This window comes from Lontra canadensis, unplaced genomic scaffold (assembly GCF_010015895.1).
Source record: "Lontra canadensis isolate GAN:19392208 unplaced genomic scaffold, GSC_riverotter_1.0 scaffold9, whole genome shotgun sequence".
NCBI lineage: Eukaryota > Metazoa > Chordata > Mammalia > Carnivora > Mustelidae > Lontra > Lontra canadensis.
The window spans coordinates 19,885,146-19,908,808 of NW_022631003.1; the positions used below are offsets into that span (position 1 = coordinate 19,885,146).

A 23,663-nucleotide genomic window follows, 5' to 3' on the forward strand; every position below is an offset into this window, starting at 1 on the left:
TGCAATGATTATTGTATATGTGTGAGAACTTGAGAGATAATGACTAAGCTTGGGAAAGGGAGAGACAAAGGTAATAGTTTCCTGGTGTCCTGTCCTGGGAGATAAGAGAATCTTTATGGCTATTGGCGGAGTGTGGACTCAGCTGCAGTCTTTCTGGCACCAGCAGAAGAGGCTTGTGGTAAAGAAGATATGCTGTAATGGAGCCTATGGGGCAAATGCTTCTATGTTAATGAGGTAATGTATGTTTCACCCACGTGATCCCAGGTGTGCTGTGCATGTGTGCACACCTGTGGAGGGGGAAGGATGACAAAATGAAACTGGCTTCAGGGAGACTGGGCCAACCAAAGAGCTCTCAGTGTCAGATTTGTCCAGAAGAATAAGTAAGATTATTTTTTTTTTCCAGAAGAAGACAATGATGACAGGTTCTCATTTTAAAAATACAATGTGGGGGCACCTGGGTGGCTCAGTGGGTTAAAGCCTCTGCCTTTGGCTCAGGTCATGGTCCCAGGGTCCTGGGATAGAGCCCCGCGTCTGGCTCTCTGCTCAGCGAGGAGTCTGCTTCCCCCCCCCCACCCCCCCGCTCTCTCTGCCTGCCTGTCTGCCTACTTGTGATCTCTGTCTGTCAAATAAGTAAATAAAATCTTAAAAAAAATACAATGTGAAGCAGTGATTTTCAAAATTATATTATACTGAATCAAAAACAAATTGATCAGGGAAACAGAATTGTGCTTCTAGAAATAGATGTAGATAATAGTAACAAATCAATATAAGACAAATTAGCCCATGTATAGAACACATTTATCGGAAAGTATAGTATTGTTTTATAAAAGTGAGAAAATTATTATGTCAATCTGGAGAAGAATTAGCCTAACTTCCATCAAGCACCATTATAAACTCCAGGTAGGTCAAGATAGATGAAAACATTTATGGTGGATGCTTTCTTTTTCTTATTTCTTTTTTTCCTTAGGCATCGTTTTCTCTCTCCTCTGACACCCCACCATAATTTCCTACTGTAAAATTTCTTCTCCCTGAGTATAGGTAGTGTTAGTGGGAGGGTAAAGTTCTGTGACTATCTTGCATTTGGAAGCTGGAATGATTCACTCTCCCTCTCTCTACCCAGTGCAGACAGGGGATGGGCACTTGACCCAAGCTCGGCCAAGCCAGTGGTCACTCCTAGAATTTTGATGCATAAGCTGATGCCAGTACAAGAAAGAGCAGTGGTTGGTCAGTGGCATCCAAACAGGCCATTCCAGCTGTAAGACAGCTGCTATCCTTCCAGCTTTGGTTTGGCAGAGCTCCTTGGTTCATTCTCAAGCACGCTCCTGCAGACACATATCAATAGTTTCCAATAGTTTGATTATATTAACCAGAGTGAGATGCTTTCTATATTCACAGAGAGACTCTAATTCCCGAGAAATAACTGAGGACGAAGAGAGTGTATGAGATGGCCTGTGGTGTCGTAGTTCATCTTGGAATATGTATCTCCTCCACAAGAAAAGAACTCTGGTAGATGGCCTGATGGTTTGCATTTCTTCCTCTTGCCTCCCGCTGTGGCAGGAGTTACTTCTTTATCTCATTGTTGTTGGCCATGTGACTTGGTTGACCAATAGAATGTAAGTGGGTATGGTAAGTAGTGCCATGTCTGAGCAGAAACTTTAACGATGAGTTGCCAGTTTTGTTTCAAAATAAATATTTTCTTGGGCACCTCGGTGGCTCAGCCGGTTAAGCACCTGTCTTCAGCTCAGGTCATGATCCCAGGGCCCTGGGATCCAGTCCCACATTGGATTCCTTGCTTAGTGGGGAGTCTGCTTCTCCCTCTAGCCCCCTGCTGGCTTCTGAGTGTGTGCTTGCTCTCTCTCTCTCTCTCTTGCAAAAATAAATAAACAAAAAATCTTAACAAAACCCGCCCCAAAATACATATTTTTTCTTTCATCTACTCCATTCCGTCTTGGCAATACTTGTCAAATCCACAATAATCTCATTCATTTACTTTAGTAGCCTTCTAACTCATTTCTGGCCTTTTAACTGTGTTTCTCTGGAAACCGTCCTTCATACAACTGTCAGTGATGGCAAATCTAACCCTGTAAAGCCACAGATTAAAGCCTTCCCTGGCTCCCTGTCCCCCATGTGGGATTTGAGAGCCATCAGGATTTATCTGTACATACCCTCTCAGCCTCATTCCTGGACAGTCCCAGCTTTATGCTTAGCCAAGTGGAATTGTCTAAAACATCTTGAACATTTCTCCACGCCTTTGACCATTCTGTTCCCTTCTTCTGTCCTCTCCCTCCTAATTCTGTCCAAATAACATCTGTTCAACTCTCAAGTAGATACGCTTCCAGAAAGCCCTCCCTGGAACTTCCTAGGCATGCACTTTCCCTCTGCTTCCTCAATGCACACACATCTGACACTCTCCACATCGACTTGAAATGATTTTTTCTGTAGCTTTCAGTCTAACAGACTGCCATTTCCTGGAGGACAGAAATGGTGTCTTATTCAGGTTTTAGTCCTCAAAATTTAGCATGATGCCTGGCACACAGTAGGTTTCCAAAACACATTCACAGAGGTGAAATAAACCAAGCAAGTGAACCATTATATAAGAAATCTGAGTTGTCTTAAATCCTACAGCTGGGATTCCTAAAAGCTAAGGGCATTTGAAAATGGTTCTTCTGGAAAGCAGTATAGCCAGGTGTAACAAAAACTACAAAAATGTTCTCCTTCCTTCACTTGGGATTTTCCTATTTGTGAATACTCCCCAAAGAAATAATCCAAATGGGTAAAATGTACACAGATGTTCCAGGCAACTCTAGTTATAATTGTGGGAAAAAAAAAAAAACCAAAACCACCAAACCCTGGAAGCTATCCAAGTGTCTAATAGGGAAATGACTAAGCAAACAATAGGATTATTACATAGCTATTAAAAATGACAGAGGTGAGGACTGTGTCAACATAGAGAAGTGTGTATCTGCAGAAATGTTAAGTGGGAAAAAGAACACAGACCAGCATTTAAACAATAGTGGTTAACGAGAAGTGTGTACATTAACAAACTTCGGAGGCCCGTATGGAAAAATGAAGATGGCTGGAGTTCACTGGATGTTTTTTTTTTTTCCCTGTGCATTCCATGAGTTGATGACAATAATAGTTGAGATATCATTGCAACATAATGTTCTGAAAGTCCTCTGGTGTATAGCGATCTAAGTAATCTACCAGTTTACATATTCCAAGAGAGAATTTCATGCTAAATTCTCATAAAATTATGAAAATAATGACATTTCTTTGAGAGAACAAAATACTTTAGTTTCTTTCTTTCTTTCTTTCTTTCTTTTTTTTTTAAGATTTTATTTGTTCAAGAGAGAGAGAGGAAGCATGAGCAGGGGGAGAGGCAGAAGGAGAAGGAGAAGCAGACTCCTCACTGAGCAGGGAGCCTGATGCAGGGCTCGATTCCAATACCCTGGGATCATGACCTGAGCCGAAGGCAGATGCTCAACTGACTGAGCCACCCAGGCGCCCCTGTTTAGTTTAATTCAACAAGCAATTCTGAGAGTTTCATTATGTTCTAGAGCACTTACATTCACAAGACATTAATGAAACACAAGGACAAAATTCCTCAGATGGATAGGAGTTATTCTTTTCACTTACTTTTATTTGAGTGACTGTACATATTAGGACCTATTAACAAAGGAAAGTTTGAGAGACCTCACAGTCATGAATAGTCTCCAAAGAGGTTCTATGTATAGTAACTTAGATATACTGATAAAGATTAAAAGGAAAAAGTCCTCATCATATAATTCTAAACTTGTGTTGCTTTACCCCTGTAGTGCACTGTGAATTAATATTTTATAAATCCTATGCTTAGTTTGTGAGTAGTAAAATACTGACATTGCGAGATACATTACATTGCAATTAAAAAAACCACAACTTTTTATAACTTGAGAAATGTTTCATTTTTATTTTTTAAAGTTTTTTTTTAAAGATTTTATTTATTTGACACAGAGAGAGGGTATACAAGCAGGGGGAGGGGCAGACAGAGGGAGAGGGAGAAACAGGATCCCTGCTAACCCTGGTTAAGCCCAATGCAGGGTCCTGGGATCATGACCTGAGCCAAAGGCAGATGCTTAACCAACTGAGCCACCCAGGCGCCCCTCAAGTGTCCATTCTTATAAATAATTCAAAGTATTATGTTGACCATTCTCCTATACTTTCTCTTTCTTCTTCATAGTACAGGTCTGTACTATGATTACTCGTGCTCCAAAGAAGATGATCCTTCTGTATCCCATTAAAATTCCTCATCCAAGAGATAAAAATTTAATCATAGTCATCTAAACCCCCAACACACAAGAAAATAGCAAGGAAAGCTGGAAACTGAAGAATAGTTTATGGGGCACCTGGGTTGCTCCGGTGGTTAAGGGTCTGCCTTTGGCTCAGGTCATGATCTCTGGGTCTTGGGATCAAGCCCCACATCCGGCTCCCTGCTCAGTGGGGAGTCTGTTTCTCCCGCTCCCTCTGCCCCTCCTCCTGTTCATGCTTGCTCTCTCCTTCAAATAAATAAATAAAATCTTTAAAAAAAAAAAAAGGACTATGGTTGTAAGTAGTAGCAAATGGTGTTGTGTTGATAAATACCAAGCATAGTTAAAAAGGTGGGGAATTTAATTGTGTTCCAGAAAGAAAAGGCTGTTAAGACCTTCTAGATGAACCAGAGAGTTGGGACAATGATTATTTAAGTGAAAAACCAACTTGCCCTTCCTCATTGGAATGTGCAAGAATGAGAAGGATGATGTATTTGAAGTTTCCCGGCTGAGCTCCAGACACTGATCTGAATGCCCCAGAAAGCAGCCAGGGATGCTATACGTGTTTTTCCCTCCTGAATTACCCAGATAATTGCCCTTCAGCCTATGTTCCACTAACCTGGGACTAAAATCTGTTCACTTAACTATTACATGGGCCACAACTGCCACTTCAAATGAAAACCCAGGAAGCCAAATCGCAGCTGCTGTTGAAAGTGTATAATTAGCTCCTTGTGCAGCTTGACCCCACTGATTTCTCTGACGTATTTGGCCTGCCATATGCCCTTTCTGAGACCTCCAGCATCTTCTCCACAGCTGGAGATGCCCGAAACTGCACGGAGCACTTCCTGTGGGTGTGGCCTTACATTCTTAAGGCTGCACGCTGAGTGGATCGCGTTTCAACCACGCAGCCTCATCATGCTTTTTAAAATACAACAGTGGACTATAAGTGGCTATATCAGACATAAGAGGGTTCCCTCCTTTCTTTTTCTTTTTAAAAAAATGATTTTGTAATGATGTCTTCTCAAGAAACACTGTAATTGGTCAGCCTAGGGTGCGTTTTTTGTCCTCCCATATAACGTCATTAGCTATTCTCAGGAGAGGAAAGGCAGGGTATGCCCCCTGGGAGAATGACAACACTTGTTTCAAGTTGGGGAAGAGCCTGTGGGTCTTTTCCTGCGTTTGGGGGAAAGCGAACACACAATGTTCGTTTCCTAAATACGGGATGTGCTGTGTGGCTGGCAGGTCATTTTCCACCATGTCACATCCTTCTGGTTGAAGGCAGCAGGGGCTAGGACAGGAAATGGCAAATTCTCAGAATGAGACAAGGCTTTCCCAGGGCAGTCATTGGTTCTCTGGGACTATAAAACATGCTCATCCAGAAACAGCCTCAGATTTTTCTTTCCTGGAGGTAGCCAGAAGTGAATGGTAAGTGGGGGAGGCAAGAGGGATTCTGTCTAAAAGACAGCCATTGGAATTGTAATCCTGGGGTTATATCCTTGGTCCACTACATATTTTCTGTGACGTTTCCTCATTTTGCTAAGCGGTGTCTTTGCCTGGGAATGTATCACTGGTGGGTGGGATAACCAGGGCATGCAAATAAAATTAAGACCAAGGAGTCAGGAGACCAAGATTCTAGAAGGTTCTGTGAAGAATCAGCTGCATCTAGAACATGTCTGTATTTCGATTTTCTCATCTTTCAGAGGAGAAAATGATTCTGCTCTGATACCTCACAGTATTGAAATGCTCTATTTCTATGGCTCATTTGCCACTTTTGAAAAGTTCCTAATAATGAGGAGTACAGTGGATATGAAGGTGGGACTCTCTAGCAACTAGGAAGGAGGTACCTTTACCCCAGAAACACAGTTCTCTTAGTCATCTTCAGTTGACTTCAACTTGGTACGAGGTAGCCCTCGGTGAGTTGTTAAACTAAAATGTTGGGCACTTTATTTTATTCAGCCATTATTCATTTTTAAAGAAAGATTTCATCATAAAGAAACACAGTGGTATTAATTTAATGCAATTTAGTTTTAATTGTGCACCCACCAAAGAGTGAGAATAGAAGAAACTGCCCAAAGGACATCTTAGGCTTGACTCTAAAGTCAGAGCCTGGAAAAATAACAAGCAGGAGAGTTGCTTCAGGGAACCATCTAACTTAGAAAGATTAGTTTCTTACATCCAAGAGACAGTATGATTTTTGAGTTTTTGAGGGGCTTGTCTTTTTCTCTCATCAGAGGGGAAAAAAAAGGTCTTGCCAAACTCGTAGGATCCAAGTCTTCATGTAAGGAAAGGGCTTTGTGAGCTGGTACAACCCAGCACCTGCAAAGTGCGATCTTTCCAGCAGAGCAGAGGCCTCAGCGTAGGAGTAGATTTCCAGAGCCACCACTCCCTCCTCCCTGAGCTTATGGAACAGTTAATCAAGTGCACCCTTAACGCTCCCCGGGAGAGAAGCGGACCAGAGCCCCCCTCCCGCTTGTATGTGCGTCTTAAGGTTCTGAGAACTTGTGTAGCTCCTTCCAGATTCCAGAACTCTGTCTCTGCGAGCTCGACACGCAGGCCTCGCCGGGTGGGGGCCTGTTTGTTTCCCCCCGGCACCGCCGGGGCTGTCGTGTATAACCCGGGCGTGCGGGAGGCGCGAGCGCGGCGCGGGCGGGCACGGAGGCTCCGGACTCTAACCGCGCGTCTGTGTCCCCGCAGGGCATGGAGCGGCCTGCGGCCCGGGAGCTGCAGGGCGCCGACGCGCTGCGCCGCTTCCAGGGGCTGCTGCTGGACCGCCGCGGCCGGCTGCACGGGCAGGTGCTGCGCCTGCGCGAGGTGGCCCGGCGCCTCGAGCGCCTCCGCCGGCGCTCCCTGGCGGCCAACGTGGCTGGCAGCTCGCTGAGCGCCGCGGGCGCCGTGGCCGCCATCGTGGGGCTCTCGCTCAGCCCGGTCACCCTGGGCGTGTCGCTGGTGGCGTCGGCCGTGGGGTTGGGGGTGGCGACCGCCGGAGGGGCCGTCACCATCACGTCCGACCTCGCCCTGATCTTCTGCAATTCCCGGGAGCTGCGCAGGGTGCAGGAGATCGCCGCCGCCTGCCAGGACCAGATGCGCGAGATCCTGAGCTGCCTCGAGTTCTTCTGCCGCTGCCAGGGCCGCGGGGACCGCCAGCTGCTGCAGTGCGGCCGGAACGCCTCCATCGCCCTGTACAACTCTGTCTACTGCGTCGTCTTCTTCGGCTCACGTGGCTTCCTTATCCCCAGGCGGGCGGAAGGGGCCACCAGGGTGAGCCAGGCCGTGCTGAAGGCCAAGATTCAGAAACTGGCGGAGAGCCTGGAGTCCTGCACCGGGGCCCTGGACGAACTCAGCGAGCAGCTGGAGTCCAGAGTCCAGCTCTGCACGAAGGGCGGCCGTGGCCGCGACCTCAAGATCTCTGCTGACCAGTCCGCAGCGCTGTTTTTCTGAGAACATCCTTTCCCTTCATGACCGAGGCCAGAAACCATCCCCATGGGATGCTCCAGATTTGTAGCTCCCTCAGGAAAACAACACCAAGTTGGATGAGGAGCGGAATGCAAAGGATGAGAAAGACTGTTCTTGAAACTGGGGGGAAGGAGGGAGTGCTCAGAGCCCTTCTTTTCCCGTCACCGTGGCATCCTGCCTGGGGTTGTGTGCTAGGGACTTTTTACTTGCCTAATCCTATGGGCTATGTGGACTGAAAACTCTTGTTCCTTTATCAAAACCGTTCAGTTGCCACACTGGTGAGCGCCCCTGTATTAAAGTTGACTCGGGGTCCTTGCCCCAGCCCTGGTGGTTTGAGCAAAGGTTGGGGAGGCTGGGTGTGAGGCCACCCTCTGGGGCCTCTCCAAGCCCCACTAGGCTCTGAGGTCCTCAAAATGAGGAGGAGACACTAGCTTTTAAAACTTCTCTTCCAGAGTTTCTGAGTATAAACTCCAAGTCCAGAACAAATCAGGTCCCTCTGAACTGTGTAGCAGGGTTCAGGACCCAAAAGGGGCCTCTCCCATTCACACACTCTTCCTTCCACCCTCTGGGTGCCTGCTCTCAAATCCAGCCTGGGGCAGAGTGGGTATTTCTGAAGGGCTTCATAGCCAGACCTCCGGATATTCTGGGAGGGAAACCCAAGTAAACGGTCATCTGAATCCCACCCCCTTGCAACAAGCCGCTGAGGCCAAGGGCGATGAAGTGATGCACAACCTTCCTTACCCGCATCCTAGTGCACAGAAGAGAGCAGTGGCTTTGAGTTAGTCCTGGGTTTATTATAGGCTCTGTCACTACTGTGGGACCTTGGCCACTTAATTTCTCTGAGACTTGGCTTGGTAGAAACTTGGTGGAAAGGCAACTTCTTGGACTCAACAGTCGACTTAAGGAATCAGAAACTCTGGAGGTGGGGCCCAGCAGCCTGTGTTTAAAACAAGCCCACAGGGGAATCCTGACATCCACTAAGTTTTGAAGAGCACTGCAACAGATGTTGTTGGTTTCTGATCCCCTCGTGGGCGTTCATGAAGTCTCACGGCCTCTCCAGGGGCTCCATGGTCTTCAGAGTCATTCACATAAGGTCAAGGACAGACAGGGTCCCAAAAGTGAAAGAAAGAATATGTGCAGGATCTGTCAGGGCGTCCTCGGGCAATTTCCCACCCTGCGAAGTAAGGGATATAACAAAATAACCCTCTAGAGGGCAGTGTTGCCCACTCATTGTAGGAACTGGTACACAAAGGACTGTGAACTTAATGCAAATTGACCTTTGTTACCTTCTCTGAAGATTGCTGGGCCTTTTTTTTTTTTTAATTTATTTTAGGCTTGTTATTTAATTGCTGTTTATTATTTGCATTTAAATGTATTTAATCACCATGCCACGTTTAGAAAATAATAGGAATAACATGTTTCTGATCGGGAGGCTGTGGAGGCTCTTTTCAGGAGATGACGCCGAGTTTTGCCTTCCTAAGGTGGGGCATGACTTGGAAATAGCATTGCTCTCCTTGAGTAAGTCTCTCTCCAGGAGAGGGGGAATTTTATTTCCTAGTGATCTGAGTGATCCTTTTAGGTAAATGTGGGAAGCTCTGAATAGAGAGACCACGGACGAATTTAGGCTTCCCAATGGAGGTTTGACTTGCGGGCTATAGAAAGGATGCAAGCATATTTATCCTGAAGGTACTTTGCCAGCAAAAAACACTTGACCTGAAAGGGAACCTATTTTGTTCGGGGAGGAAAAGAACCCATTAGAGGCATGAGAGGGAGGAACTCAGACCAGGGCAGCCTCATGTCTTGTGACATTATGTCTTGTGACATTATGTCTTGTGGGTGATAGGCAAATAGCTTATGTGGTGATGTGTTATCCTTTAACTTTGGGAGCTGTAGGGAATCACAAGCTGTCTCTAAGAAAATACTTACCATTTCTTCAATTTCCATTCCTACAGCCATAATGTTGAAAATTTGTGGAAAAGTCTTTGGGAACCACACACCCAACACTTGGCTGTGTTATTTAGTTGTTTAACATGCTTTAAATTTACCCAGTCTACCCCCATGTTTCCCAGTGGTGGCAGAGTGTCTGAGGAACTATAATCTCAGCGCTGGGAAGAGAGCTTAGTGGTTCTGTGTTTTTATTTTTCCTATAAATTACAATTGATCCTTGTTTCTTTTGAAGCTGGCACTGGTTTCTTTTTAAACTGGTATCATTTCTTAGACCACCTTGTACGAATGCTAGCATTTTAGATCACCAGAATGTACTTTACATCGTCGTCTGCGGTGTGTCTCAAAGGCACAACTACTCCCTGACTCCATCTTTTATTAATGCTTAAGTTTGCATCATAGTCTTCCAGTGGGGGGGGTTGTTCCCTAGAAATTAACTGGACATTTCAGGAAGCAACAGGAGCAACAGCAGCAGCAAACTTTTCCTGTCATTAGGGTATTTTGGGGGATATCAAAGTCATAAATTCCCAAAGTTATCATTTCAGTGGCCCCCTTTACATCTAAGGAAGAGTGTCTACTTTGGAACAATACTTTGCACATTATAGGAGCTCAGTACATGCATTTAAATAATTTAATGGACTGCTTAGCTATAGTATTAGAATTTATTGGTAATGAAATTTTATCCATTCTTTTCTGGGTCTGATATAAAAAGCGGAGCCTCTACCAGGTTTTAGCCAAGTCCAGTTAAATGGATCCTAGAGACAAATGCTTATTTATTTCTTTTGGGGGAATGCAAATAAGGCTTTTCCGTAAGGCCTTCATTCTGTAAACAAACAGATTGAAATGGTATGTTGCAAAAGGAAGAAGAGAGAGGAGTATTTAGATTACAAATGTACTTCAGAAAAATGTCCAAGCTTGAAAAATAAAAATTTTGTTCTAAGATTTAAGTGCTTCTGTTAGTTTCTTGGGTTTATAATAGTTTAGATTGTTTTTTTCCACAAAAAAGGAGGTTCATTTGGTTCTGCATTTCAAGGATTCAGTAAAACTACATTCTGCTCTATGAAAAAAATGATCCTTAGCAAACATTCTGATCTTCATTGCTCTGATGCCTTGCCTTCAGGCACCTGTCACTTCCAAAATGGCAATTGTCATAGTGGAAAGTAGTTACTGGGAGAAAGAAGAGAAGAGAGGTGTAGAAACCAGCCTAGATCAGATAAGACAAACAATCAGTCAACTTGATATATTTCTCATTCAAAATCTTAGTGTGAAAAGGAAGTAAAGGGAAGTGAGACATCGCCATAAAACATTGTGCAGAGATTAAGTGGGGATACAGTTAAATGCAGCAATTTCTGAACTCCACATTTTTTTCCCACTGTAGCAAAATAAGTCCTTTCCTTTCATTGAAAAAAAAAGGCCCATTCCACAAACTTTTTGACCTTTCTGTAATTAATTACCTAATCTCATGTCTGCCTGCTGTGAATTAATAACTTTGAAAAGGGGCAGATGTGTAATCATGTTCACTTAGAATATTCAGTGTTGAACTGTATAAATGAACTTTAAACTTTTTTTTTTAAGATTCTATTTATTTATTTGACAGACGAAGATCACAAGTAGGCAGAGAGGCAGGCAGAGAGAGAGAGGAGGAAGCAGCCTCTCCGCTGAGCAAAGAGCCCAATGTGGGGCTCGATCCCAGGACCCTGGGATCATGACCTGAGACGAAGGCAGAGGCTTTAACCCACTGAGCCACCCAGGCGCTCCTATAAATGAACTTTTAAAAAAGTAATCAACTCCTATTACAGGAATTCTCTTATTATCTAGAAGTCTCAGCAGTTTCAAAAACTTTGGATATAATTGCAATGTAGGAAGCAATTGAAACGAAACCTAGAATCAGCCAAACCAGCCTTCAGAAATCCCAAACACTAGAGAGAGGCAGAAAGGAAGGGTGAAGGCAAAATTCCCTCAGAAATTTCTAGGAGACTTCACCTTGCAAGTAACTGATCGTGACCTTGCAAGGCCTGTGGGAAACTGTAGTATTTTTAGCTACCAGTTTGCTGTTCCCAATATACCTAGGATTCAGTTTGTAAGGAAAAAAAGGAGGGTGGACATTGAGTGGGAGGTCTGGCAATCCAAAGACTGTGGTGGTCGCTGCAGTCTTTTGAGAACTTCTGGCCTGGATGTGATCTCACTGAGTGCCAGCCTCTGAGACTCCACCTTGGGTCCTCTGAATGTAGCACTCTTAATGACGTGCAGGGGGAAAAAAAAATGCTGCATTAGTGGGACTGTTTGCAAAGGCCAGCCAAAAGCTGGGATCTTATCTTTGCTGAAGCATATGGCATTCCTGTCGTGACAAGTGTCCTTTTAGTGAATTGCAATAAATCTCTCCTTGTTGAGTTGACAGGAGGTTGGGATGGTGCCTTTTGCTCTGCCAAACCCCTATTGGAGAAGGTAAACCCTGCTGTGGTCTGGAATAGGACAAAGAGGGAGCCCCAAGATCTGGAAATAATCCCTTAGCAACCAGGGACATGTTTGGAGGGGGGAAATCATGCTGATGAAGCAAGACCACTGCAGGGGCAAAGAAGGAACATTAGGGCTCCTCCACACCCCCAATCCTGACTGGCAGTAGCCTTAAGTCGTGGAGAGAAAGTCTTCCAATGTATTGTTGCCTGCACAGGTAAAACCTGGCTATACCAAGCCACATCTGCAAAGAATGAGGCTTAATCCCATTTTGCATTTCCAGTGTAAACCCAGGGCTGGAAGTGCAGGCAGGCTTATGACCTGATTTGCCTTAGAACTTTAGCAATGACTCACAGCCAAAGTCCTCTGGCTCCCAAATACACAGGGATAGTCACAGTATGGCTTGTTCCAGCATCTGTGGGGATGCAGTTGCCAAATTTACCCAAATTTTTGTAAACGGAGTCAGGGAGGGGTGATGATGTCTCACATCTTTCTTTTAAGTTAAAATGTCTTTTTTCCAGGCTCCCTGGTTGGCACGCAGACATTTATTTTGCCTTCCCCTTGCTATTAAAATTATACTCGTGAAACATTGAAGAACAATACTTTTCTCAGTGCTTAAATAAAATGACATGTAGATAATAAATATAAAAGATGTGGATATTTAATGATAATAGTAATTACTAATATCGATTGAAAACTTCCTTGTTCTAAGTACAGTTTGACATGTATTATCACATTTACCTTACAAAAATCTTATGGGGTGGACAGTAAGATTACCCCATATTATTAAAGAAAGTAAGGACGTGAGAGGTTGTACAGCTAGCAAGAGGTGTCCCAGGATTTGAATCCTGGCAACCTGACTCCAGAATTATGCTCCTTAGCTCTTCTGAGAGTGCGTATATTAATAATAAAAAATAATAGCTCACGATATTGACAACATTATGAACAACAAGCTGAATGATTCATTCATTCATCCAGAAAATACATGTTGAATACTAACGTTGTACTAGCTACTGTCATTTGTGGGCAATGTAGACAGAGTTCTAGATCTTACAGTGCTAACAATCCAGTAAACTAGGCAGGATTATCTTATGCCAGCAGGTTATTCAATAAGAAGCTAAAATGCAGCTTTGCAGATGACAAGTATTTGTCAAAAACAAACAAACAAACAAACAAACAAAAAACCAACAACCAAACCAATGTGGGTGTGATTTGAAAATGATCAAACTTTAGCTTGGATCATAAACACTTGCGCACAGTTATTTGTAATGCTGTCCCAGGATGTCTCAATCATGGCCAGATTCTTGTGAACAAAACGTCTAGAATGGAAGGACATGCTTAATAAGAACTTTCTGCTAACCGCTGATGTGCTGGGAAGGCATCGTCAGACACCACACAGACATGAATTGAGAAATGACTGGTTGAACAGGCCTTTCCAGATCTTATATAAAAACCTCTGAAAATGAAAATTCTGGAGGGTCATTCCATTGAAACCAGCACTGACCCTCCTTGTGGGCTTTCTTCCCATTAGGGGCGTGTACTCAGTTCCCTTCCAGTGGTATGGCCTCATACTGCTGGGGGCTGGTGGGAGAACTGCTAGGTGTGAGTACGAATAAGACCTTAGGTATCATGATACTATTCAAAATAATAACATTTTGTGGATGATTTGTTGTCATTTTTAAAAAAGATTTTGTTTATTTATTTATTTGACAGAGAGAGACACGCACAGTGAGAGAGGGAACACAAACAGGAGGAGTGGGAGAGGGAGAAGAAGGCTTCCTGCAAAATAGGGAGCCTGATGCAGGGCTCGATACCAGGACCCTGGGATCATGACCTGAGCCGAAGGCAGAGGCCCAGTGACTGAGCCACCTAGGAGCCCTGATTTGTTGTCATTTTAATTTTAATTTTTAAAATTTTTTTTTCAAAGATTTTATTTATTTATTTGATAGAGATCACAAGTAGTCAGAGTCAGGCAGAGACAGAGAGAGAGGAAGGGAAGCAAGCTCCCCGCTGAGCACTGTTGTGATGCGGCGCTTGATCCCAGGACCCGGAGATCATGACCTGAGCTGAAAGCAGAGGCTTAACCCACAGAGCCACCCAGGTGCCACTGTTGTCATTTTTTAAAAAGCTTTTATTTATGAGAAAGAGAGCACAAGCATGAGCAGGAGCATGAGTGGGAGGAGGGGCAGAAGGAGAGGGACAAGCAGACTCCCCACTCAGTGGGAAGCCCAACACAGGGCTTGATCCCAGGACCTGGAGATCAAGACCCAAGCTGAAGTCAGATGCTTAACCAACTGAGCCACCTAGGCGCCCCTTCATTGTTGTTTTCAAGACTTTATGTATCTCCATGGGGCACCTGGGTGGCTCAGTGGGTTAAGCCTCTGCCTTTGGCTCGGGTCATGATCTCAGGGTCCTGGGATCGAGCCTGGAATCGAATCAGACTCTCTGCTTAGCGGGGAGCCTCCTTCCCGCTCTCTGCCTGCCTCTCTGCCTACTTGTGATCTCTCTCTCTCTGTCAAATAAATAAGTGAAGTCTTTAAAAAAGAAAAAAAGACTTTAAGTATCTCCACACCCAGCGTGGGGCTCAAACTCACAAACCCAAGACCAAGAACCATGTGCTCTACAGACTGAGCCTTCCAGGTGCCCCTGGATGATCCAGTTCTGCATCGGGCTCCCTGCTTGGTGGGAGTCTGCTTCTCCCTCTCCTCCCTGCTCGTGCTCTCTCTCCCTATCTCTGTCTGTCTCTCTCAAATAAATAAATAAAATCTTAAAAAAAAAAAAAGACCTCTAAAAAATCTTTAAAAAAATCTCGTATAGACACAAAAAAACAAAAAAGAAAGAGGAAAGGTTTTTTTTTTTTTTTTTTTTTGTGATAAGAACTTTTAGGATCTGTTCTCTTAGCAACTTTCTAACATACCCTACAGCATTGTTGGCTCTAGTTACTGTGTCTTCCATTACATCCTGGCTGCTTACTTATCTTATAACTCGAAGTTGGTGCCTTTTGGTTATTTTAACCCAATCTCCTTCTCCTGCCCTATGTCTGGTGGTCACAAATTTGACTTTTCTTTCCTATGAGGTTTTTTTTTTTTTTTTTGAGATTTCACATATAATATCACACAGTATTTGTGTTTCTCTGTTTGACATATTTCACTTAGCATATACCCTCACGATCCACCCATGTTGTCACAAATTGCTGGATTTCTTCCTTTTTTATGATTGAATAGTATTCTGTTGAATGTATCCACCACATTTTCTTTGTCCATCAAGCCTGGTGGTTTTGAATGAGCTGGAGAGAAGAATGGGACCATTGTGAGCCACCTGAACAAACATTTGCAAGACCTTTAGTGATGAGAAGCAGCAGCAGAGAGGAAAGGTAGTTCTGTGCTGCACCTGACGCCCCACCTCCCTGGGCTCTCGGACATGTTGGGCTGGCTTCAAAAACCCAAGCTCAGCCCTAGGTCAGCATTGAGTCATAAATCTGTGGTGTTGACAGTGAACTTCCTGATCTCTGAACGCTTTCCTTCCCAGAGTGGCCTCCTTTATACGGGGTATTTTCTAAAGAGGGGAAGACCTCGGATTGGTCTGGGGTATCATTTTCCACCTCTCTTACATGATCCACTCCGTAAGATTTCTCATGTAGTTAATGATCCCCATTTCCCTCCCAGGACAGGACGGGAAGACGTGGTTTCTTCAGTGCGCAGGAGCTGGTAAGACAGTTTTCCTCTGTGGACCACAGTCAAGTTGGACCTTGTCCTCACACTCCAGCACTGTATATAGAAAGCTGTTAGGATTCTCCTCTCCTTGCCAGGGATGACCAACCTGGGCCCCGTGTAAAAACCTGTTTCCAGAAGCTCAGTCTAGTTTACTACTTCTTTTACATATAAGCATCTAACCTCTCCACGTGACAACAGCTGCTTTGTCTTTCCTCTTCCTCATTCCCTCCCAAACACATCACACACCCACAGACACATAGATAGTCATTCATTCAAAAAAGTATTTATGGAGTGCCTACTATATGCTATGTATTTTTCTAGGCAATGAGCACAGGGTAGTGGACGAAATCTCCAATTAATTCTACTATCGTGGAACATGTAGTCTAGTGATGGTAGGGAATGCAGGCATAAGTGAAGAAGGAAATATCTTATTTATGAGATACTGTGTATTTGTTTGCTATTGATACTGTAACAAATTACTTCAAACTTTGTGGCTTAAAACCAAACACATTTATTTTCTTATAGTCAGAAGTCTGACACCGGCCTCACTGGGCTAAAATAAAGTTGGTGGGGGGAGGGTGCCTGGGTAGCTCGGTTGGTTGGGCATCTGCCTTTGGCTTAGGTCCTGATTCCAGGGTCCTGGGATCAAACCCCATGTCTGGCTCCCTGCTTGGTGGGGAGTCTGCTTCTCCCTCTCCCTCTGCCCTGCCCCTGCTCATGCTCTCTCTTTCTGCTCTCTCTCTCTCAAATAAGTGAATAAAAAATAAAGTAAAATAAAATAAAGTAGCTGGCAGGGCTATGATCTTTTCTGGAGGCTCGAAGGGAGAATTGTGTTCCCACATTTTATGTCTTCTAGAGGCTGCTGCCTTTTCAAAGCCTGCAATGAAGAGTTGAGTCCTTTATCCATCACACCATTCTGACCTCTTCTGCCTTTCCTTCCACTTTTCTGGACCCTTGTGATTACATTGGGCCCACCTGGACAATCCAACATCATCTCCCTATTTTAAGGTCAGCTGATTAGTGACCTAAATTCCATCTGCAACTTGATCCCCCTTTGCCAAGTAACTGAACATGTTTATAGATTCTGGAGAACAGGAAAAGGCACATCTGTGGGGGCCATTATTCTGCTTATGGTGATAAGTTCCATGGAGGAAAACAAAGCAGAGCCAAGGGAGAGAGTGCAGGGGGACGAGGCTGTGAGGCCTCAATGACAAGGTGACATTTGAGTGAAGACTTGTAGCTGGTGTGTGGGAGAGAGCCATGTGGGCACCTGAAGAAAGAGCATGCCAGGCTAAGGGACCAGAAAGGACCAAGCCTCTGAGACAGAAGCCTACTGGATGTGATTTCAGGATGGGGGAAGCTCAGCATGGCTCAGTGGGACAGGTGAGGACGGGCGGCGTGGGAGATGAGTTCAGAGGGCAGTGGGGCCCATGGGGGTAGGACTTTCTGGACTGTTGTGAGGATTTTGCCTTTTAGTCTGAGTGAAATGGAAATCTTTGGAAGGTTTCAAGCAGAGTCTGATCATAATTCTGATCTGATCAGACTCATGTTCTAAAAGGATCCCTTTGCTGTTACATGGAGAATTCCTTGCAAAGGGGTGAGAGTAGAGTGAAGACCAATTACGAGGCAATTGCAATACTGCAGGGGAAAGATGCTGCAGCTGGCAGGAGAGAACAGTAGTGAGATTCCAGATATGTTATGAAGGTAGACCAACAGGACTTGCTGACGGATTGGTTTTGGGGGTGGAAGAAAGGACTTCTGGCCTGAGTGGTTGAGATGGATGATGTGGCCATTTCCTCCCCTGAGGACAGATGTGGGTGGCACGAGTTGTGAAGTGGAATCAGGAATGTTCCGTTTTAGATACATGAAGTTTGACACAGGGAGACATTTAAGAGGAAAGACTAGACCATTGAAGAAATGAGTCTGGACCTTGAGGAAGAGTTAGAGAAGAGTTATAAATGCGAGGATTCTTAGCAAATGGGTGATATTTGGGCCATGAGACTGGGTACGATACTCTGGGAATGAGTGGACACAGACAATGTAGGGAATAGCTCCAAGGACTCAACCCTGGGTTGCCAGCATTTAGAGTGAGGAATGGGTGGGGATGAGGGGGAGCTATCTAGGAAGACAGAAGGAGTGGCCAGCAGGGTAGGGAAGAAACCAGGTGTCTGTGTGCCTTGGAAGCCAATGAAAAGGATTTCTCAAGGAGGAGGGAGCCAAAGGCTGCTGGAGAACCAAGTAAAATGAAGAATGAGAATTGGCCATTGGGTTTAGCAGCATGGAAGTCACTCATGACCTTGACAAGAGAAATATCTGTGGAAACAATGGGGCCAAAAGCCTTACTGAAGTGGGTCTCCAATCAGCATGTATAGACATCTCTCTTGAAGGGTTTTCCTGTCAAGGGGAACAGACAAGTGGGCACTAGCTGGAAGGGGATATGGGGCCATGAGAAATATTCTGTAAGATGAAGAGAAATCAGAGGGCCTATGTGCGTGCTGTGAGAATGATCCTGGAGAGAGTGGGAAAAGAGAATGATGCAGGAGAGGAGATAGAGGCTTTAGAAGATTGTTTTTGAGAAAGTAAGAGGTTGGGGGTTGCCCTTCAATTGCAGGGATACTGACCGCACATGCTCAGAACAGGAAGGAAGGTGGAGCAGGCAAGTGTTAAGTTTGGCGTGGGAACTTGTGGAAGTTCTCTTCATTTTCCCCCGAAATAGGAAGCAGGGTCACCGGGTGAGAATGACAATGGGAGGGGGCACTGGATGGTTGAAAGGATGTTTAGGCCAGTGGGAGAGACAGCGGACAGACACAGGAAACGTGTGGGCTCCCTGGGCAGCGAGCAGCGCCACTTACAGGGGGTTGCTGAGGAGCATGTTTTTTTTTTTTTTTTAAAGATTTTATTTATTTATTTGACAGAGAGAGATCACAAGTAGACAGAGAGGCAGGCAGAGAGAGAGAGAGAGGGAAGCAGGCCCCCTGCTGAGCAGAGAGCCCGATGCGGGACTTGATCCCAGGACCCTGAGATCATGACCTGAGCCGAAGGCAGCGGCTTAACCCACTGAGCCACCCAGGCGCCCCTTGGAGCATGTTTTAATTATGTCTACGTGGTCTCTTCTTAACAGCTCTGCTACTTAAAGTTCCTCGATGCAAACAACAAAAGTTCTTCCAGCTAATTTAGCAGAAAAGAAATTTATTAGAGCATATTGGGACGCTCACAGAATCTCCAAGAAGGTGCAAGTAAGTCTTGGGGGTAATGCAGTTGGGGCAACACCCAAACCCCGTGACGTCACCACATGAGCAGAAATTCCACTGCTGCTGTCACTAAGCTAGGACACCACAGACGGCAGCATCTGGACACCAGAACCTTTGCCACTGCTGACCCTAGAGCTGGACACCTCGGCCAATGCCAGGATCCACTTGTTTGCATCGCTCTGTTCAGAACTGAGCCCTGACACAGGTGTCTCTGTTAGAAACTTGTGCCCTAGGTGTAAGGGAGGGTGGGCAAGTAAGGTTCTGGTTTCTACTTAAGGAGAAGGAATTGTGCCAGGAAAACATTGTGAGTCATTGGACAGCTGTTGAAAAGATGCTGGACTCTCACTGAGGATGAGAAACATCCCGGATAGCGGTTGATGTTTTACTTTACGTTTATTTATTTCAAACATTTAGACATCAAACTCATTGTCCTTAAATTCACATGCTTCTATTTGAAAGAGCAGCTGGAAGCTGCTTGTGTTATTATTTCATTGTGGCAATTGTACCTGGATTGCCAAGGAATTATAAAAACACCTCTATTTCCAGCACTTAAAAAAAAAATTGTGTATGCAGGGGCGCCTGGCTGGCTCAGTCAGTAGAGCATGTGGCTCTTGATCTCAGGATTATGAGTTCAAGCCCCCTGTTAGGAGCCTACTTAAAAAAAAAATTGTAAAATTGGGCATGCATTAAAAATAAAACACTTATGTAAAAGGCATAGGAAACAACTAGGATACCAGGAAATGAGACATTAGCTGCCTTTCCTTCATCACCCAGCCCATAGTATGAATGAACTGACCTTCAGCCTTTGTGGTTCTCTACGTAAGGATTATAACATAGCATTTGAATTTCCTGCTTGTTGACTTGGGGTTAATTCCATCCTTTATATACATTTATTTACATCTTAGAATATTGTCCTCTGCACTGTAATTCTCAGTCTGAGGCACCAGATTTTTTCTGGTCCCTGACAGAGCAATCTCTTTTGGGAAAGATCCGAGGAGGGTAGTAGACCAGACCGAGGGGTTCCGGTTAATGTTCAAGGGGCCAAATGCAGAGTTGGCAGAGCAGCTGGATTTACTGCCACACTGAGCAAGCTGCTCCCGGCCACCGCTTACGGGGTGGTGCCCATCACGGGAGCGGCTGCCTGCAGTCTTATTAAATTGGATTCAGAAACTCCCGTGATCCATATAATTAGTAAATAAGTAGGCTTTGGGGATTTATTCATGCTAAGCTCACTCATAGGAGACTAATCTACAAACCAGTCTCATTTATTCATTAGGCAACTACTTGCTGAATGCTTATTCTCTGCCTGGCACTGGGCATCGCAGCGGCGCAAAGCACAGTGTGGGCGCTGTCCTTCTAGCGCATATCGTCTGCTGGGAAATCACACAACGAGAAAGTCCTTGTGGACCATGGTGGGAAGGAGGGTTGGGAAGGGAGAAGCAGGGGAATTCAAGACAAATTTTGGCATGGAGTCTGTAGGATTTGCTGATGTGGAGCCCGGAGGAAAGGAAGAATTAAGACAAGGAGGATAGAGAGGGATGATGGTGTGGAAGAGACATCCAGATGCCAATTTTTTAATGTTGTTGTTGTTTGTTTGTTTGTTTTTTGTTGTTGTTTTTTTTTTAAAGATTTTATTTATTTATTTGACAGAGAGAGATCACAAGTAGGCAGAGAGAGAGGAGGAGGAGGAAGCAGGCTCCCTGCCAAGCAGAGAGCCCAATGCGGGACTCAATCCCAGGACCCTGAGATCATGACCTGAGCTGAAGGCAGGCGCCCCAACCAATGTTTTAATGTTCATTGGGAGATAAGGCCAAGCTGAGATTCAAAACTAATTATCCACAGAAGAGATACCCTTTGGGGTACATAGACTACCCAGGAGACAAATAATTTGGCTTCAGCTAATTGAAAAATTTAAGGGCATATTACTTATATTTCTATCTCCCTTAGCTGTATTAGAGATAACACACACATGATACAGTATGGTGGTGAGAGTGGGAGCTCTGGAGCCAGTCTGCTTGGGTTCAAGTCTCAGTTCCTACAAGAACCATTCTCTTCTGAACATGACCTCACTCCCTTTATCTGCCCACATATTTGTCTTTCTTCTGGGGTCTCCTAGCTATGTAAAGATTCCAGTCCGTTTCTTCTTGCTCAAGCTGGACACTGGAATCATCAATGTGATGACTGGCCTTCATCTTCCGCGTTAAATCATTCATGAGGATTTATCTAGCCTCTCCACACGCTTTGATTTTGTCCATTTCTCTCCACCCCCACTGCCCCTCTCTGGTCCAAAACACCATCATCTTTGGCTTGAACACCTGGTAACTGGTGTTCCCGCACCCCTCCCCCAACCCAGTCTGTTCTCCACTGCAGCTGACTGAGTGATCTTTTCAAATACATCTCTGCCTCAATCTCTTCAAAGGCTTCATATTGCCCTTGGAATAAAGTCTCAAATCCCAGATCCTTTACATGGCATATGGGGGTCTTCGATATTCATGTCCCTGTCTCTACTGCCAGCTTCATTCTTAATCACCATCTTCTAATCACTATAAGCTTTGTCTGATTTTTTTCCACTGCAGGGCCTAACCTAGGAGATTCTGTCTTTAAGCCATTCCCTATTCCCCACACAGCTAGTCAATTCCAGGTCTCAGCTTAAAAGTCACTTCCACAGGGAAAACATCCATGATTCACAGATAAAGGTTAAGTGATGCTCTTGCTTTTCTCCGTGGTACCATTCATCTCACTTGTGATTATTTTTCTGTGTCTATCTGTCCCTTTTGACTGTGAATATTTCTTTCTTTCTTCTTCTTCTTCTTCTTCCCTTTTTTAGATTTTATTTATTTATTTGAGAGAGAGACAGTGAGAGAGAGCATGAAAGGGGAGAAGGTCAGAGGGAGAAGCAGACTCCCCGTGGAGCTGAAAGCCTGATGCAGGACTTGATCCTGGGACTCTGGGATCATGACCTGAGCCGAAGGCAGTGGCTTAACCAACTGAGCTACCCAGCATCCTCTTTCTTCTTCTTTTTAGAAAATGTTTATTTATTTTAGAGAGAGAGAGAAAGTGAGAGCGCACATTAGAGAACAAGGGGAAGGGGCAGAGGGAGAGAGAGGGAGAACATCTAGTAGACTCCCCACTGAGCAGGGAGCCTGACATGGGGCTCCATCCCAGGACACTGAGATCATAACCTGAGCCGAAATCAGGAGACGGACAGTTACCCGACTGAGTCACCCAGGTGTCCCTATTTCTTCTTATTTTTTTAAACAGGCTCTCTCCCCTACTAGAGCACAGGTTGCATGCTTAGCTCTGGATCCTGATGTCTGGCCCAGGGTCTGACATAATGTTTGAGACTATTTGTTGAACAACAACAAAGAAGAAACAAATACAGATTCCTCTGTATTTTAAGAAGTTTTTCAAATCAAAAGGGAAAAGAAGACACCAACAGTCAACTGGGACCAGTGATCTTTCTTCCTCTAGACAGGGATTTGTTACATAACTAAGTAATTTGCATGTGAACTCTCTTTCTTCTGGCCTGTTCTGTTTTTGCCCTTGTAACAATCATGTGTCTCTCTTGTCTTGAACATACACATTCATAGCAGATTTTAATTCATAAGTTAAAGAGAATTTTCTGACTGATTACATTTGGCACTGGTTCCTTCTTGATGAATACAGAACACGTTCAGGACAAAAAGGGAGCTTGCTCCACGACTGGCTACAGGAAAAGCAACTTTTGGGAGGATCTTCAGCAGAAAGTAATGAACAAAGGACTCTGCATCTTCTACAGAAGCCTTGTCCATAAGTTTGGGGACTCACTCCACATTTGGTCCAGGATCCACTGTTATCCTGACTTGCTCATGCCCCAAAATGGCTCAGGGTCACTGACCCGCTGAAGGCTTCATCATGGTCCTTCCCTTATGTGCCAAGGGCAGGAGCCACAGGGCCTGGAGCCCACCATATTTTTAGTGGCCCACAAAAAAGGTTTCAACTTCTTTAAAATCGAAAAGACATGGGGGGCCTGGGTGCCTCAGTGGGTTAAGCCTCTGCCTTCGGCTCAGGTTATGATCCCAGGGTCCTGGGATCGAGCCCTGCATTGTGCTCTCTGCTCAGTGGGGAGCATGTTTACCCCCATCTCTCTCTCTCTGCCTGCCTGCCTATCTGCTTACTTGTGATCTCTGTCTGTCAAATAAATAAATAAAATCTTAAAAAAAAAGGACAAATAAAAGAACTTTCACATCAAAGAAACTTTCTTTTTTTTAAAGACTTTATTTATTTATTTGACAGACACAGATCACAAGCAGGCAGAGAAGCAGGCAGAGAGAGAGGAGGAAGCAGGCTCCCCGCTGAGCAGAGAGCCCGATGCAGGGCTCGATTCCAGGACCCTGGGATCATGACCCGAGCCAAAGACAGAGGTCCTAACCCACCGAGCCACCCAGGCGCCCCAAAGAATCTATTTTAATATGGTAATATTTATATATTTGTCTTTATACTAATGCAGCCTTAAAGTATAATTTTTAGGAATTGTTTTGTGGGAAAAGGGTCCTATGAAGGCAGGAGTACTAGGGTCTGTGAAA

The 23,663-nt window shown here is 44.7% G+C and overlaps 1 protein-coding gene across 2 annotated transcripts; it reads left to right on the top strand.

The window, feature by feature from the left end:
* Nucleotides 1-133: 133 nt before the first annotated feature.
* Nucleotides 134-23,663, top strand: APOLD1 (apolipoprotein L domain containing 1). 2 transcript variants are annotated; one of them, XM_032855030.1, is made up of 4 exons: nt 134-234; nt 6,978-8,590; nt 9,624-9,625; nt 23,653-23,663. In XM_032855030.1, exon 2 carries the CDS (start codon nt 6,981-6,983, stop codon nt 7,719-7,721), a length of 741 nt encoding a protein of 246 aa, XP_032710921.1. In that variant the 5' UTR covers nt 134-234; nt 6,978-6,980; the 3' UTR covers nt 7,722-8,590; nt 9,624-9,625; nt 23,653-23,663. The 2 variants fall into 2 exon arrangements, with proteins under 2 accessions (XP_032710921.1, XP_032710920.1); XM_032855029.1 differs by lacking the exon at nt 134-234 and adding an exon at nt 5,181-5,708.